The sequence below is a fragment of the Mustelus asterias genome, unplaced genomic scaffold (genome assembly GCF_964213995.1).
Source record: "Mustelus asterias unplaced genomic scaffold, sMusAst1.hap1.1 HAP1_SCAFFOLD_753, whole genome shotgun sequence".
Classification (NCBI taxonomy): domain Eukaryota; kingdom Metazoa; phylum Chordata; class Chondrichthyes; order Carcharhiniformes; family Triakidae; genus Mustelus; species Mustelus asterias.
In genome coordinates, this window is record NW_027590701.1 from 95,249 (window position 1) to 113,772 (window position 18,524).

Below are 18,524 nucleotides of genomic sequence, written 5' to 3' on the forward strand. Positions count from 1 at the left end.
GGTCTGTAGGTGGATGAGGCTTCAACTAATCAACCAACCTGGAGAGACAGAAGGACACCAGCACCATGGACAAAACGTGGAAATGTGAGGATTGTGGTAAAGGATTCAATTATCCATCCCGGTTGGAAACCCATCGACACGGTCACATTGGGGCTGGGAAAATGGAGAAACCATGGAAATGTGATGATTGTGATAAAGGATTCAATTATCTGTACTTGCTGGAAAACCATAGATACAGTCACACTGGAGAGAGGCCATTCATCTGTTCTGTGTTTGGGAAAGGATTCACTATCTCATCCCACCTGCTGTTACACCAGCAAATTCACACTGAGGAGAGGCCGTTCAGCTGCTCCACCTGTGGAAAGGGGTTCTCATGTTCATCCAACCTCAGTGCACATCAGCGAGTTCACACTGGGGAGAGATTGTTCACCTGCTCCTTGTGTGGGAAGGATTTTGCTGGGCCATCCAGTCTTTGGACACAACAGCGAATTCACACAGGATATATCTAATATATATAAATGATTTGGAGGAAAATGTAACTGGATTGATAGGTAAGTTTGCGGACGACACAAAGGTTGGTGGATTTGCGGATAGCGATGAGGACCATCAGAGGATACAGCAGGATATAGACCAGTTGGAGACTTGGGTGGAGAGATGGCAGATGGAGTTTAATCCGGACAAATGTGAGGTAATGCAGTTTGGAAGGTCTAATACAGATAGGAAATATACAGTAAATGGCAGAACCTTTAACAATATTAATAGGCAAAGGGACCTGGGTGTACAGGTACACAGATTACTGAAAGTGGCAATGCAGATGGAGAAGGTCATCAAGAAGGTATACGGCATGCTTACCTTCATCGGCTGGGGCATTGAGTTTAAAAATTGGCAAGTCATGTTGCAGCTTTATAGAACCTTAGTTAGGCCGCACTTGGAATATAGTGTTCAATTCTGGTCGCCACACTACCAGAAGGAAGGCTTTGGAGAGGGTCCAGAAAAGACTTACCAGGATGTTGCCTGGTATGGAGGGCATTAGCTATGAGGAGAGGTTGGAGAAACTTGGTTTGTTCTCACTTGAGCGATGGAGGTTGAGGGGAGACCTGATAGAAGTCTACAAGATTATGAGAGGCATGGAAAGAGTGGATAGTCAGAAGCTTTTTCCCAGGGTGGAAGAGTCAATTACTGTGGGGAATAGGTTTAAGGTGCGAGGGGTAAAATTTAAAAGAGATGTACGAGGCAGATGTTTTACAGAGAGAGTGGTGGGTGCCTGGTATTCATTGCCGGGGGAGGTAGTGGAAGCAGATACGGTCTTGACATTTAAGCGGCGTCTTGACAAGTACATGAATGAGATGGGAATAGAGGGATATGGTCCCTGGAAGGGTAGTGGGTTTTAGTTAAGTTGGGCAGTATGGTCGGTGCAGGCTTGGAGGGCCGAAGGGCCTGTATCTGTGCTGCAATTTTCTTTGTTCTTAGTACACAGGCCAATTTATCTTTCTAGGGGTGAGTGTGTCTGAGAGGTATGCAACTGGAAAACATTTTCCATTCACCTCCTGCATTGCTGCAGTATAAATAGATGTTGTTCTCACTCTGCCAGCAGGGCTGTGGGATTAATTGGACAGATCTTAAAGACAGCCCGACTGGGCAGGATGTGCCAAGTGGTTTCCATCTGTGATGTATCATTCCATAAAACAGAATAGTCAGCATCAGGAGAAAGAAAGTAAAAGAAATCAGTCTCTGTGGGATTTACCCAACCAGTATGAGCACCTTCAGGAGAGCAGAGAGAGAGGAAACCAGTGGGAAAAGTTTTAAAAATTCGGGGTATTCCCACAGGAGAGCACTGGCTTAAATTAATTTTAGAAATAGAGAATGGCAGCGCACAAATTCCGAGGAATGCATTTTTAAATATTAATTGATCTTAATTGCACAAGATAATTTTCTATTATTGTCTTTGATTGACAATGACGCCATTAATTCCCAGGTGCCCCTGCGGGTGTGAAAGTGTCCTATTCATTCCAAAGGAGCCTATTGCGCAGGCGCGGTGCTATATCTGGAGCGTGCGCAGTGTCACTTAGCCCGGAGCCCTATGAGTGCGGGAGATGCTTTTTTCAACGGGTGAGTCGGTGGGGCTGCGGGAGAAATGGAGCCGGGAGTCGGGGTAGGGAGGGAGCTATGGCTTCACAAACACCCGCTGTCGGCCGCACGGCCCGAATAAGACCCTGCAGGTCCCGGGTTTACAGCTCCCAGGCTTTTATCCCGGGAACAGGCCCCGGTTATCGGCCGCCATCTTGTTTCAGCGGGGAAGGAGAGCGCATGCGCTGCTGTCGGTGGCGGGTCACAATGGGCGTGGTTTCAGGGGCTGGTTCAGAACCTCTGTCTTCAGAGGGACAATAGAATCATAGAAACCCTACAGCACAGAAAGAGGCCATTCGGCCCATCGAGTCTGCACCGACCACAATCCCACCCAGGCCCTACCCCCATATCCCTACATATTTTACCCGCTAATCCCTCTAATCTACGCATCCCAGGACACTAAGGGGCAATTTCTTTAGCATAGCCAATCAACCTAACCCGCACATCTTTGGACTGTGGGAGGAAACTGGAGCACCCAGAGGAAACCCTCGCAGAGAGGGGCGTGTCGGGATGGTGACCTCCTTGTGAACTTGCTCCTGGGCCTGGCAAAGCGCGCCATTTATCGGTCCAGGCAGCAGGCGATCGAGGGGGCCATCCACCCTGACTGTCTGCCCCTCTACCGTGGCTACGTTCGCGGCCAGGTGTCCCTGGAGAGGGAACATGCGATGTTCATGGGTGCGCTTGACGCCTTCCGCCCCCATTGGGCACCGCAGGGGTTGGGGTGTGTTATCGACCCTAATAATCACATTGTGATTTGATGTTTTTAAGTTTCCTTTCTACTTTGATTTTTGTTCGGGCTGCTCCCCCTCCTTTTGGGGAGCTGCCCCTTTTACTTTGTCCTGATTTAACTTGAGTTTGTTTATTTGGTTTGACCTTAAAAAAGGCCAACATCTGTGAGTGAAACACTTTTTTTCTTTTCTCCCCCTTTCCATTTCTTTTCTCATTCCGGGGGAAATTGGGGACTTGCAGCAACTGAAGGGAAAGGAAGTGAATCCAGTCTGTATATTCCATACATTGTTAGTCCAGTCAGATAGACATATATCTGTCTGGCAGCCTGCATGGAGATTTCCAGCTCTCTCTGTCCAGGACAGGAAGCAGTGAGCATGGATCTACCAATCAGCCTCAATCAGAGGGTGAATATTAGATACAGCAGAGTGAGAATGGAGGGAGAGTGTGTGGGATGGAGATTTACAGCTCTTGGGGAATGAGAGAGGAAAGAATGTTCCATAGAAACTAGAATTGTCTGTTCTGAATTTCTATCCTGTACTGACAGTGATAACCTTTGTAAACTCCTTTTACAGGATATCAGAAGTTGAGGATTTTACAGACAGAAATCTCAAACCAAACATCACATCAACATCTGACAGAGTCACTCAATTCATCGGGACCTGAATATCTTCGGTCTTTGAATCCAGAAGGAGAAATGTTTCTCTGTTCTATCGGCTTCAGCAGTCTTTAAACATCATTGTGACTGGAACAGGACTGACACACACACACACACACACACACACAGACACAGACACAGACACAGACACACACACACACACACACACAAAATCAACTGAGATTTTCCCGTGCAGTGACTGTGGAAAGAGTCTCCCAGTTACAGAGCCTGGAAAAATATTGCACCATCACAGCAGGGCACTATAATCTTGTTCTGTGTGAGACGTCAACTGCTGGTCAAACCTGGAGCAACACAAGGACACCTGCAACATGGAGAAACCGTGGAAATGTGGGGACTGTGGGAAGGGTTGCAAAACCCCCTCTGAGCTGCAAATTCATCGACGTATTCACACCGGAGAGAAGCCATACACCTGTTCTGTGTGTGGGAAGAGGTTCACTCGGTTATATCATCTGCAGCGACATCGGTTGGTTCACACTGGAGAAAGAGCATTCATGTGCTTTGAGTGTGGGAACGGATTCGCTCATTTACCCGATCTGCAGAGACACCAGCGCGTTCACACTGGAGAGAGACCATTCACCTGCTTGGTGTGTGGGAAAGGATTTATGCAGTTATCCAATCTGTCAAAACACAAAGTCACTCACAGCAATGAGAAACCCTTTAAATGCTCTGACTGTGGAAATGGTTTCAAAAGCTCTCGGGAACTGACGATCCACCAGCGCATTCACACTGGGGAGAGACCGTTCAGCTGCTCTCACTGCACAAAGACATTTAGAACATCATCCCACCTGCGGGAGCACCAGCGAATTCACACCAGGGAGAGACCGTTCACCTGCTCTGTGTGTGGGAAGGGATTCACTCATTCATCCAGCCTGCTGAGTCACAATCTCACTCACACCCAGGAGAGACCCTTTAAATGCTCTGACTGTGGCAGTGGTTTCAAAAGTTCTCGGGATCTGGTTATCCACCAGCGCACTCACACTGAGGAGAGACCGTTCAGCTGCTCTCACTGCACAAAGAGATTTAGAACATCATCCAGCCTGCGGGAGCACCAGCGAGTTCACACTGGGGAGAGACCGTTCACCTGCTGTTTGTGTGGGAAGGGATTCACTCAGTCATCCAGCCTGCGGAGACACCAACGAGTTCACGAATGATGACAGGGGTTGGATTCTGCTGTTATTGCTGCTATTAATCACATCCAGGACTGAACCATGTTCATTCTGACAGTTGAAGTGGGAGGGTCGAAGGGTTTCTTTCTGCTGGACTGGCCGGTCTCACAACTTTGCTTCTCTGAGCCTGGGAGAGCACATTTCCACTGAAATGATCCACAAAAGCTGATGAAGGACATTTATTTATCCTGGATAATAAATATTTTTCCTACCGCTACAGGTAGATCTGAAATAAATACAGAAAGAACTGCAAAAATGCATTAGGTCTGGCAACATTTATGGAGAGAGAAACAGTGTTAATATTTCACACTACTGGATTGGGAATCAATCTGGTAAACCTCCTCTGAACTGCTTCCATGGTATTTATAAAATGGGACAGCATGGCAGCACAGTGATTAGCACTGCTGCATCATAACACCAGGGACCCAGGTTCAATTCCAGCCCGGGTCACTGTCTGTGTGGAGTTTGCACATTCTCTGCGTGGGTTTCCTCCGGGTGCTCCGGTTTCCTCCCACAGTCCAAAGATGTGTGGGTTAGGTTGATTGGCCATGATAAATTGACCTTTAGTGTCAGGCGGACTGGCTGGAGTAAATGCATGTGGTTATGGGAATAGGGCCTGGATGGGATGGTGTTTGGTACAGACTCGATGGACAGAACGGCCTCTGTCTGTACTGTAGGGATTCTACAATTCTTTGTTTAATAGGAGACAAAAACTGCAGCCACTCGTCAAGATGCAGTTTCAGCAACACCCTGTATAACTGAAGCAGAACATCTTTACTTCAATGTTCAATTTCTCTCAGAATAAAGGATTGCATTCCATATGTAAGAATTTTGAATTGTTTGAACTCAGATTTATGGGGTTCACTTGTTTACAACAACCTCCCTAATCATAACTCACCCAGGTTCCAGTGACTTAACCATATGGCAGGAAAGAACACTTTAAATGGTGAATTCAGAAAGTTTATTCACCATTAAAAATGTAACAAGTCAGAAAGATAAAAAATCAAAGTATCGATTAACAGTAAAGGAGAAAGCTTAACTTTAACTTCCCTCCATCCCTCTCTGACCAGGACATGAAGTGGTGGCTCTGAAAACACGGATAACTTGTAAAATCAACAGCTCCCAACACATTTCTGTAGGACACAGTGGTTCCCACTGCTGCCTCACAGCGCCAGAGACCCGGGTTTGAGTTCCACCTTGGGTCACTGTCTGTACAGAGTCTGCACATTCCCCCTCTGTGGGTTTTCTCCCACAGACCGAAGGACTTGCTGGTTAGGTACATTGAGCATGCTAAATTCTCCCTCAGTTTACCCGAACAGGTGCCAGAGTGGCAACTGGGGGATTTTCAGAGTAACTTCATTGCAGTGTGAATGTGTGACACTAATAAATAAACTTTAAAAAACCTTGAACTTTTAAAACCTTTTGCCAAATTGGTTTCTTGAATCCCCTTTTTTATACTTTCAAAATGTAGAAAGCCCAGCTCAGCCAATTGTTGGGAATTAGCCAATTGGTCTATAACTTGTCAATAATGAAACTGGTTTGGTTTTTAGCTAGTTGCACACATTGTCTGAAATTTAAGACTATTCTTTCTCTCAACTGATATCTCTTTGCTTGGGGTAGCCTGAGTGTTGACCAATAATTGGTTAACATCAGCCATTCAATGTTGAGACATCTTGATCAGGAGCCGATTCATTCCCTCCAGTCAATGTTAACAATGTTTTAAAGTTTATTTATTAATGTCACAAGTAGGCTGACATTAACACTGCAATGAAGTTACTGGGAAAATCCCCCTAGTCGCAACACTCCGGCATCTGTTCAGGTTCACAGAGAATTTAGCATAGTCAATCCACCTAACTCGCACGTCTTTTGGACTGTGGGAACAAACAGGAGCACCCGGAGGAAACCCACGCAGACACGGGGAGAATGTGCAGACTCCACAGTGTCACCCAAGCCGGGAATCGAACCCAGGTTCCTGGCGCTGTGAGGCAGCAGTGCTAACCACTGTGGCACCGTGCCACGCTAACAAGTCTTATCTGTTTTTTTCTATTCTGTTGGCCTCAGAAGGGAACATTTTTTATAATTCCCACAGCATTTTAAACATTCTTTATAATTCTAAACGTTATAAACTTTTGTGTTCAAATTTACGTTTCCATCCTAACATCTGTATTGATGAATCATTTATTCTTTAATTGTCTCTCAATTCAGGCTGTCTATTTAACTAATCTCCTGCTTTACAATTGTGGGAACTTCAGTCCACAGATAAGGTCGTCAAATGCATTGTTAAAAGCAGGATGTTCTTTATATAAATAAATAACAACGTTTAAAAATCATTGGCAAACTAAAGGAAACAGGAGCATTGGAACCAGCCTGGACTTGCAGACTGAAACCCCACCCAAAGCCCGCACGTGCTCAGAAGGGAGAGAGGCTGAGAAGAACACTCTGTAACACTTCTCCTCCCCTTAAATTTCAATCCCCCATCAGGACACAAATACAACAAAGTAATGTCTTTAACAATACGGAAGTCTGTCAGGAGCTTTGTGGTTGCATTGCGACCTGTACAATACCACTGGTAAATCTTGTAATTGTGTTTCTGGAATGGGTGATGAAGAGGTAGTTTGAGAATCTGTAAATGAACATTCCTCTTCCACTCCCACAGCAGAATCACTGGCAAAGCTGGAACCATTTCCTGGTGAACATCCACAGCAGCATGACCCTCTGCCATGTTCTCAGTAATGGTTGTTGACTCTGAAACTGTTCCTGACTCGGGTTCACACCACAAGTGAATATGGTCTTGGTGGCTATGCTTAAAATTTCCACATTTAACTGGTTCCCATAAATCCTCAATTATAAAGCAAAATAGACATAAGTTTCCGGGCGATTTAAAAACAAATGAATTGTCTGCTGAAAGGGTGAACTTTTCTACAGAACCTAAAGGGGTGGGGAGTGAGCAGAAAACACTTGGCACACAATTACGTCACTTTACATAATTTAAAAAATCTTCTCTAACAACAAAACAATCTTAATTTTAAACTTCATCTATTATTCTTTTTGTTTTCTTCCTCAACCGAATAATTTTAATTTGATCAGTTTTTGTTAGGGACGGGTAACTTCTGTTCTTTATAAACTGATTCACTTGTTTTGTTAGTTCTACATGAGAATCAGAACCCAGACTTTATCATCCTTATCCTTTTTCTCCTTTTACCACCACTCCCTCTGTTTTGTGGGAGGGTCGTGGGGATTCCAATCAGAACTAATCATTTTATCATAAAAGTAAAATTCTGCGGACGCTGGAATCTGAAACAAAAACAGAAAATGCTGGAAAGTCTCAGCAGGTCTGACAGTATCTGTGGAGAGAGAATAGAGCCAATGTTTCCAGTCTGGATGTCCTTTCATCAGAGCTCTTCTGAAGTGGAATCCAGACTCAAAACATTGGCTCTATTCTCTTATCATTGTATTGATAAGATTCTCACTTTTAGTTTCCAAATGGCAGGTAAGAGACCTGTCCGGTCCCCACTCGAGCTCTGATTTTTCACTGGCCATGCTTGGGTAGGATTATAACCATTAGAATCTACTCTCAGATGTCTGCTTTTTCGTCCAGTGCTACTTGGAGTATACCGTCACTTCACCGACTATCAGGTCACAAATATATGATAAAATAATTTAAATAATGCCTGAGAACGCATTGAACTAACTACCTATCATAGTTTGTTGATTGGTCAGACCCCCTTTTTACAGATTCAAGTATCTCAGCCGCTGAACACCAGCCGGTCCTGGAATAAGTTTAATTCTAACTCATTCTGAGTAAATATTCTCACCAGGTCCTCTGTTGGGGCCCTGCTGAGCAGCTTTAATGGTCCGTGATTGCAGAAACTGAGCAGTCACAGGAATGTGGTCAAGATAGTCCAGTCCCATAATGCCTCACATTCAATCTGCAGTCCTTCAATTATAACAGAATATGTGGCTGTATGTAGCTGCCTCGGCCATGGTCAACCCCAACACTGCCTTCTTGAACTGCTACAATGCCTGAGGTGTAAGTACACCCACAGTGCTGTTAGGGAGTGATTTCCAGCGACACATTCCAGACTTTCACTAACTGTTGGTGGATACCAGATTGATATATTCCATTCAACCACACCCAAGGTGAGTTATTCCAATTCCTTTATTGTCCAGGACAATATATTCACAATATCTTTAAAACAGAAATTAAACATTCCCATTTAATTTCAGGTATTAACATATTCTGTTAGTTTGTTCTTTATTGTCAATGTCAGGCTGGGGTTGTTCCTCTTGGAGCAAAGGAGGTTGAGGGGAGATTTGATGGAGGTGGACAAGATTCTGACAGGTTTAGATAAGGTGGACAAAGAAAAGCTGTTCCCATTCGCTGATGGGACAAGGACGAGGGGGGTGCAGATTTTGGTTCAGAGATGTGGGATGGGGGGAGTGGGGGGGGCGATGTGAGGAAGAATATTTTGATGCAGTGAATGGTAATGACCTGGAACTCGCTGCCTACGAGGGTGGAGGAAGTGGAGACAATAAACAATTACAAAGGAAATTGGATGAGCATTTGGGGGGTTTCAAACAGAAATGCTGACTAAATATCTCTTAACCTCCGAGCACCAGCCACTGGAGGCAAAATCATGAGACCGGCCAGTCCAGCAGAAAGAAACCCTCCGACCCTCCCCATTGACCAACTGTGAGAATGAGCAAAATGCAGTCCTGGATGTAATTGAGAGCAGAAACAATAACAGCAGAATCCAACCCCTGGAATCACTCGTGAACTTGTTGGTGTCTCAGCAGCTGGGATGAAACTCTGAATCCCTTCCCACACTGAGAGCAGGTGTACGGCCTCTCCCCAGTGTGAACTCGCTGGTGTGTCTGCAGGCTGGATGAGTTAGTGAATCCCTTCTCACACTTCGGGCAGGTGAACGGCCTCTCTCCGGTGTGAACTCGCTGGTGTGTCTGCAGGCTGGATAACTGAGTGAATCCCTTCCCACACACAGAGCAGGTGAATGGCCTCTCCCCAGTGTGAATTAGTTGGTGTGTCCGCAGTTCAGATGACTGAGTGAATCCCTTTCCACACACACAGCAGCTGAACGGCCTCTCCCCAGTGTGACTGCGTCGATGAATTTCCAGCCGAGATGGGCACATGTATCCCTTCCCACAGTCCACACATTTCCATGCTTTCTCCATGGTTCGGGTCCTTGTGACTCTCCAGTTTAAATAATCAGTTAAATCTCACACAGACCACTTCAGAAGCTGACAGAACAGAGAAACATTTCCCCTTCTAGATTCAAAGGTCAGTGATATTCGGGTCCTGATGAATTGAGTAATTCTGTCAGATGTTGATGTGACATTTGGTTTGAGATTTCTGTCTGTAAATTCTCACCTTCTGATATTCTGTAAAAGGAATTTACAAAAGTCATCAGTGTCAGTACAGGATAGGAATTCAGAACAGACAATTCTAGTTTCGATGGAACATTCTTTTCTCTCTCATTCCCCAAAAGCTGTAAATCTCCATCCCACACACTCTCCCTCCATTCTCACTCTGCTGTATCTAATATTCACCCTCCCAATTCTCCTGAAGGTGCTGATTGAGGCTGATTGACAGATCCATGCTCACTGCTTCCTGTCCTGGACACAGAGAGCTGGAAATCTCCATGCAGGCTGCCAGACAGGTACATGTCTATATGACGGGACCAAAAATGTATGGATTATATAGACTGGACTCACTTCCTTTCCCTTCAGTGGCTAAGGGCTGACAAGTCACCAGGACCCAATGAACTGCACGCTAGCTTTTTAATGGAGGTTGCTAAAGAGATAGTGGAGAATTTTGTTGAAATTTTTCGTAACTTGCTAGATTCCTGGAGAGTATCAGAAGATTGGCAATCAGCCAATGTGACTCCCTTGGTCAAAAAGGGAGAAGGCAGAAGGCAGGGAACTATAGGCCAGTTAATTTAACATCTATTATTGGCAAGACGCTGGAGTCAATAATCAAAGAGCAAATAGCTAATCATTTAGGAAAGCTGAATATAATCAAACCTTGTCAACATGGTTCTATGAAAGATAAATTATGTTTGACAAATTTGTTTGAATTGTTTGAGGATATAAGAAGGAAGATAGATCGAGATAAATCTGTAGTTTCTTTAGATATGGCGCCATGGCAGCACAGTGGTTAGCACTGCTGCCTCACAGTGCCAGGGACCTGCGTTCAATCCCGGCCTTGGGTGACAGTCTGTGTGGAGTATGCGCATTCTCTCCATGTTGGTGTTGATTTCTGAGTTCTCCAGGTTCTTCCCACAGTCCAAAGATGTGCAGGTTAGATTGAATGACCATGCTAAATTGACCCTTCGTGTCCCAATAGATGTGGATTAGTGGGGTAAAAATGTAGGGCTACAGGGATAGGGCCTGGGAAAGATGAGTCGAGCGTTGGGGGAAGATGCAATAAAGTCACCCCTCTGTCTTCAAAACCTGACAAATGGAGTTTAAAGTGGGGAAGTGTGAGGTCATGTATTTCAGTAGAAGGAATCAACAGGAAGATTATCTAAATGGGGAGAGGCTGCCGGTGAGTGAAGTACAGCGGGATCTTGGTGTTCTTGTGCATGAATCACAAAAAGCTAGCAGACAGGTCCCACACAAGGTGAGGAGGAAAATGGCATTTTGGCTTTTATTGCAAAGGGGTTGGAGTTTAAAAACAGGGAGGTTTTGTTGCAACTGTACAGTGTGTTGGTGATGCCTCACCTGGGATAATGCATACAGTTTTGATCCCCTGACCTAAACAAGGATATAGTAATATTGGACATAGTCCAAAGGAAATTCACCAGGCTAATTCCTGGGATAGGAGGGTTGTCCTATCAAGAGGGAGTAAATTGTCAAGGTCTGTGTTCCTTGAGGTTTTGAAGACAAAGGAGTTATTGAAAAATATAAGATCCTGAGGGGGCTTGACAGGGTAGATGGTGAGATATTTTCATGAGTGGGAGAGTTTCAAACAAAATAAAGGGTCAGTCATTTAAAACTGAGGTGTGCAGAAATTTCTTCTCACAGAGGATGATGAAGCTCTGGAATTCCCCGCCCCAAAGGGTGGTGGAGACTGGATCGTTAGAAGTATTTAAAGTGGAGGTGGATAAATATTTGATAGATCGGGGAATACAGGGCCATGGGGAAATGGCACAGTAAAGGAGTTGAAACCAGCATCAGTCAGCCATGATCAGATTGAATGGCGGGACAGGCTTCAAGGGCCTGGTGGCCACTCCTGCTTCTATTTCTCGTGATCAGTTGCTGCAAGTCAACAATTTCTCCCAGAATGAGAAAATAAATGGAAAGGGTGAGAAAAGAAAGTGTTTTACTCACAGATGTTGATGATTGGAGAAGTTTGAGCCTGTCTGAAGCTCAATCTTCATTCAGAGAGAGATCAGCAGCTTTGCTGGGCAGGAATGAGCAGCTGAACAAGCTCATTGTCCACTTCCGCATTCAGACAATGGGGAAGCTCTGATTGGATGGAGGACCCGAGTACTTCCGGTCCTCCAGAGTTCCCATTGGTCAATCCCCCGCAGACAGACAATGAAGGGCGGAGCCTCACGTGGGGGTGGGCTGGACTTTGTCCTCCAGCCGCGCTGAGCTGTTGTCCAATGGGAAAGGCTGGAAGACCCGGACAGACAAAGGTCAGTGGGCCGGCTTTGGCCCGGGCCCCGCCCCACACCCGCACATGCGCATTCCCCCAAAACCCGCACATGCGCACCTCTGATTCACTGCCGCTCACCAGCTCCGGCCAATGGGAAGACTTGGAGGACCGGAAGGATCCTGGTCCTCCAGCCAATCAGAGCGCGGGCTTTGTGTGAATGAAGATTGAGCTTCAGACAGACTCCAACTTCCTCCTGTTTCAACCTAAAAGAGGCCAACATCTGTGAGTAAAACACCTTTTCTCATTCTGGGGGAAATTGGAGACTTGCAACAACTGAAGGGAAAGGAAGTGAATCCAGGGAGAGTGCAGACTCAGGAAAGGTTGGCCCAGGACTCTCTCTCTGAAAGAAATTTAAGAGAAACATAGAAGATAGGAGCAGGAGGAAGCCATTTGGCCCTTCGAGCCTGCTCTGCCATTCATTAAGATCATGGATGATCAAGCAACTCAATAGTCTAATCCTGCTTTCTCCCCATAACCTTTGATCCCATTCACCCCAAGTGCTATATCGAGCTGCTTTTGAATACATTCAATGTTTTGGCATCAATTACTTCCTGCGGTCATGAATTCCAGAGGCTCACCACTCTTTGGGTGAAGAAATGTCTCCTCACCTCCGTCCTAAATGGTCTACCCTGAATCCTCAGACTGTGACCCTTGGCTCTGGACTCCCCCACCATCGGGAACATCCTCCCTGCAGCTATCCTGTCTCGACCTGTTAGAATTTTATAAGTCTCTGTGAGATCCCCCCTCATTCATCTGAACTCCAATGAAAACAATCTTAACCTCGTCAATCTCTCCTCATACATCAGTCCCACGATCCCCTGAATCAGCCTGGTGAACATCCTTTGATCCCTCAGTTTGACACATTTATTTGTCTGGCTAAAAGATGGTCTCTTTCCTAATGTTCACAATTAAAGGGCAGCTTTCCCCAGGAGATGGCTGACATTTAAGGGGCAGTAAATTAATATAGGACAGAGATATGTCTAGTGTTGTTATATGGTACAGATTAGATATATTATTTATGTTTCTGTAAAAAAATGCATTTATTATTATTTCTTGTCTTGTAATATAATGCTGTAGCGATCTTATACATTTCCAGTCATAAAGTCATTACAGCACAGAAGGAGTCCGTTCGGAAACTCAAGTCCATGCCGACATTCTGTATAACTTTCCATTCCCATTCCCACTCTATATCCCCGTTCTCCTGAAAGTTTGTTTCCTTCAAGTGCCCATCCAGTTTCATTTTTAAATAGAATCCATAGACTTGTAATATGGAACTGTAGTTACGTTATATATTTCCAGACATCTCTTCCCTCAGAGGGTTGTTAGTCTTTTGGATTTCTCTTCCACAGGGACCAGTGGAGGCTGAGGGTCATTGAACATATTCCAGGATGAGTTGGACTGATTTTTGACTGACAAGGGTGTTAATGGTTATGGCGAACAGACAAGAAGATGGAGCAAAAGCTGAGATGTGGGGGGATTTCTTCACTCAAGGATGTGGTGAAGCTTTGGAATTCTCAACTGTTGAGGACAGTGGAGCCTCAGTCATCAAGTATTTTCAGGGGAGAGATTGATTGGTTTCTCGATATTGAGAATATCAAGGGATATGGGTTTAGTGTGGGGAGAATGATGCTGAGGTAGATGAGCCAATGATCTCATTGAATGGTTTAAAAGGCTCAATGGGCCAAATGGCCGACTGCAGCTCCTATTTGTTATGGTCTCTGTGTCCAGGACAGGAAGCAGTGAGCATGGATCTGTCAATCAGCCTCAATCAGCACCTTCAGGAGAATTGGGAGGGTGAATATTAGATACAGCAGAGTGAGAATGGAGGGAGAGTGTGTGGGAGGGAGATTTACAGCTTTTGGAGAATGAGAGAGGAAAGAATATTCCATAGAAACTAGAATTGTCTGTTCTGAATTTCTATCCTGTACTGACACTGATGACTTTTGCAAACTCATTTTGCAGGATATTGAAAGAGGCCTCATTGGCCTTTGAATCTCGAAGGAGAAATAATTGTCTGATCTGTCGATTTGAATAGATTTCAAATGTATGTGTGACTGGAAAAGCAGCAACACACTGCCACACTCGAGTGAGAGTGTTCCAGTGCACTGACTAAAGGGCTTTAACCAGTTACACCGCCTGAATAAATATCACACCATTCACAGTGGGGAGAGACTATACTCGTGTTGTGTGTGAACGAGGCTTTAACTGATTGTCCAAACAAGACAGAGGCAAGGACACCTGCACCATGGAGAAACCATGGAAATGTGTGGACTGTGGGAAGAGTTACAGATCCCCATCTCTGCTGGATGCTCATCGGCGCAGCCACACTGGGGAGAGGCCATTCATCTGCTCTCAGTGTGGGAAGGGATTCACTCTGTCATCCAGCCTGCAGAGACACCGGCGAGTTCACACTGGGGAGAGGCCGTTCACCTGCTCTCAGTGTGGGAAGGGATTCACTCGGTTATCTACTCTGCAGACACACCAGCGCATTCATACTGGGGAGAGGCCATTCATCTGCTCTCAGTGTGGGGAGGGATTCACTCAGTCATCCAACCTGCAGAGACACCAACGAGGTCACACTGGGGAGAAGCCATTCATCTGCTCTGTGTGTGGGGAGGGATTTACTGAGTCTTCCAACTTGCAGAGGCACCAGCGAGTTCACACTGGGGAGAGGCCATTCACCTGCTCTGTGTGTGGGAAGGGATTCACTCAGTTATCCGATCTGCTGACACATCAGCGAATTCACACTGGGGAGAGGCCGTTCACCTGCTCTCAGTGTGGGAAGAGATTTGCTCGGTCATCCAGCTGGTGGAGACACCAGCGAGTTCACACTGGGGAGAGGCCGTTTACCTGCTCTCAGTGTGGGAAGGGATTCAGAGTTTCATTCTTGCTGCTGAGACACCAGCAAGTTCACGAGTGATTCCAGGGGATTAGATTCTGCTGTTATTGTTTCTGCTCTCAATTACATCCAGGACAGCATTTTGTTCATTCTCACAGTTAGTCAATGGGGAGGGTCGGAGGGTTTCTTTCTGCTGGACTGGCCGGTCTCATGACTTTGCCTCCAGTGGGCTGATGCTCTTTGAGTCTTGTTGCGAATAGCTGGTTTCAACTTTCACAAGGATCACAGAGTGACAGGGTGTGAGGAAGTTCAGAGATATTTAGTCAGCATTTCTGTTTGAAACCCCCCCAAATACCCATCCAATTTCCTTTGTAATTGTTTATTGTCTCCACTTCCTCCATCCTCGTAGGCAGCGAGTTCCAGGTCATTACCATTCGCTGCATCAAAATATTCTTCCTCACATCTCCTCCTGCATCTCTGACCCAAAACCTTAAATCTGTGTCTCCCTCGTCCTTGTCCCGTCAGCTAATAGGAACAGCTTTTCTTTGTCCACCTTATCTAAACCTGTCAGAATCTTGTCCACCTCTATCAAAATCTCCCCTCAACCTCCTTTGCTCCAAGGGGAACAACCCCAGTCTGACATTGACAATAAAGAACAAACTAACAGAATATGTTACTGCCTGAAATCAAATGGGAATGTTTAATTTCTGTTTTAAAGATATTGTGAATATATTGTCCTGGACAATAAAGGAATTGGAATAACTCACCTTGGGTGTGGTTGAATGGAATATATCAATCTGGTATCCACCTCCAGTTGAGTGAAAGTCTGGAATGTGTAGCTGGAAATCCCTCCCTAACAGCACTGTGGGTGTACTTACACCTCAGGCATTGCAGCAGTTCAGGAAGGCAGTGTTGGGGTTGACCATGGACGAGGCAGCTACATACAGCCACATATTCTGTTATAATTGAAGGACTGCAGATTGAATGTGAAGCATTATGGGACTGGACTATCTTGACCACATTCCTGTGACTGCTCAGTTTCTGCAATCACGGACCATTAAAGCTGCTCAGCAGGGCCCCTCTTATCAGCACACAGGCAGCTGCACTGAGTAACCGACTGCTAACGGAATAGGCTGGGATGTGGTGGAGATCAGAAAGTCCTGAGTATAGTGAGTCATTGTGATGTCACAAGGTCAGTTGTTATAAGGTGTCTGGTCCACATGATGAGACGGTTCAGAGCTGTCCATGAGCTGATCACACAGCCACATGATGCCTAATTGTTAGCTTGATTGGATATGTCTGGAATCGATTCATATTGTGATTAGTTTGGAACCAGCCGGAATGGGCTGCAGTAAATGGATAAGAATGTGTGATTTTCTATGTTCAGGGTAGAGGTTGCAAGGTGAGATCAGCGACTTCCTCCCCGCCGCTGTAAAATAAAGACCATTTGATGATTGGAACAGACCTGGGTGTCGAGCAATTTGTCTTCAATCATTCTTCACTAACGCGGCCAAGTTTTATACCATAAGATATATGAGCAGAATTAGGCCATTTGGCCCATCAGGTCTGCTCCACCATTCAATCATGGCTGATAAGTATCTGAACCCCATTCTCCCATCTTTTCCCTGTAACCTTTGATCCCCTTACCAATCAAGAACCTATCTATCTCTGTCTTAAATCCACTCGATGACCTGGCCTCCACAGCCATCAATGGCAATGAATTCCATCGATTCACCACCCTCTGGCTGAAGAAATTCCTCCTCATTTTGGTCCTAAAGGGTTGTCTCTTTATTCTGAGGCTGTGCCCTCAGATCCCAGTCTTTCTTACTAATGGAAACATCTTCCCCATGTCCGCTCTGTCCAGGTCTTGCAGTATTCTGTGAGTATCCATATTGTTGGTTCATTGTTTTTCAGGGGCGGGTAATGAATGTGTTCAATATATACTGACATATATTTTCTTTTAATCTATTCTGGGAGAATGTTTAAAAACTTCTGGTTTATTCTACAAGCAGTGCTATTTCGCGGAAGAATGCTTCTCAGGGGACCACCAGCAGGATAATTACCCATTTCAGCCATGCAGTTGTTCATCTAAATGGACGTTTGTCTGTTGAAAGGAGGTGCCCTGGGGTTTTGCTAAAAGGATTGGAATGTGGGTTTAGGAATGCTGGGTCTTGTGATGATGGGGTTAATGGGAGGAGTGAGGCGAGGTTTGGAGTTTAGCTGGAGTTCTGGTTGAAGACCCGAGCTTCTGGAAGCTGTTCTGAAACTCCCTTTCTCTCTGAAAGCTCCTAGATTTTCGGCATGTATTATAGCCAGTATATTGGTAGCAGAGTGGATAGTGAAGAAGGTTATCTAGGATTGCAATGGGATCTTGATCAAATGGGCCAGTGGGCTGATGAATGGCAGATGGAGTTTAATTTAGATAAATGTGAGGTGATCAAACCAGGGCAGGGTTTACTCAGTTAACGGTAGGGCAATGAGGAGAGTTATAGAACAAAGAGATCTAGAAGTACAGGTTCATAGCTCCTTGAAAGTGGAGTCACAGGTGGACAGGGTGGTGAAGAAGGTATTTGGCATGCTTGGTTTCATTGGTCAGAACATTGAATACAGGAGCTGGGACGTCTTGTTGAAGTTGTACAAGACATTGGTAAGGTCACACTTTGAATACTGTGTACAGTTCTGGTCACCCTATTATAGAAAGGATATTATTAAACTAGAAAGAATGCAGAAAAGATTTACTAGGATGCTACCGGGACTTGATGATTTGAGTTATAAGGAGAGGTTGGATAGACTGGGTCTTTTTTCTCTGGAACGTAGGAGGCTTAGGGGTGAACTTATAGAAGTCTATAAAATAATGAGGGGCATAGATCAGCTAGATAATCGATATCTTTTTCCAAAGGTAAGGGAGTCTAAATCTAGAGGGCATAGGTTTAAGGTGGGAGGGAAGAGATACAAAAGGGTCCAGAGAGGCAATTTTTTCACACAGAACATAAGAACATAAGAAATAGGAGCAGGAGTAAGCCATCTGGCCCTTCGAGCCTGCCCCGCCATTCAACAAGATCATGGCTGATCTGAAGCGAATCAGTTCCACTTACCCGCCTGCTCCCCATATCCCCTAATTCCCTTATCGATCAGAAAACTATCTACCCGTGATTTAAACATATTCTGTTACAGAGCACCTGAATAAGGTGATGAGTGTCTGGAACAAGCTGCCAGAGGTAGTAGTGGAGGCAGGCATAATTTTGTCTTTTACAAAACCTTTAGACAGTTACATGTGTAAGGTGGGTATAGAGGGATATGGGCCAAACA

At 45.2% G+C, this 18,524-nt stretch overlaps 2 protein-coding genes across 2 annotated transcripts in view; one reads left to right on the top strand and one right to left on the bottom strand.

The window, feature by feature from the left end:
- The window catches only part of LOC144487356 (uncharacterized), a 72,202-nt gene extending 62,182 nt beyond the window's left edge, over positions 1-10,020 (bottom strand). Inside the window, exon 1 of the mRNA XM_078205441.1 lies at positions 9,508-10,020. Within this exon, the coding sequence (XP_078061567.1) occupies positions 9,508-9,888 (381 nt within the window). The 5' untranslated portion in view covers positions 9,889-10,020. The remainder of the gene's footprint in view (positions 1-9,507) is intronic.
- LOC144487357 (uncharacterized) overlaps positions 1-18,524 on the top strand; it is a 78,834-nt gene that overhangs the window by 24,476 nt on the left and 35,834 nt on the right. The window contains exons 2-4 of the mRNA XM_078205442.1: positions 237-424; positions 4,353-4,488; positions 14,658-15,217. Of these exons, the coding sequence (XP_078061568.1) occupies positions 237-424; positions 4,353-4,488; positions 14,658-15,217 (884 nt within the window). The remainder of the gene's footprint in view (positions 1-236; positions 425-4,352; positions 4,489-14,657; positions 15,218-18,524) is intronic.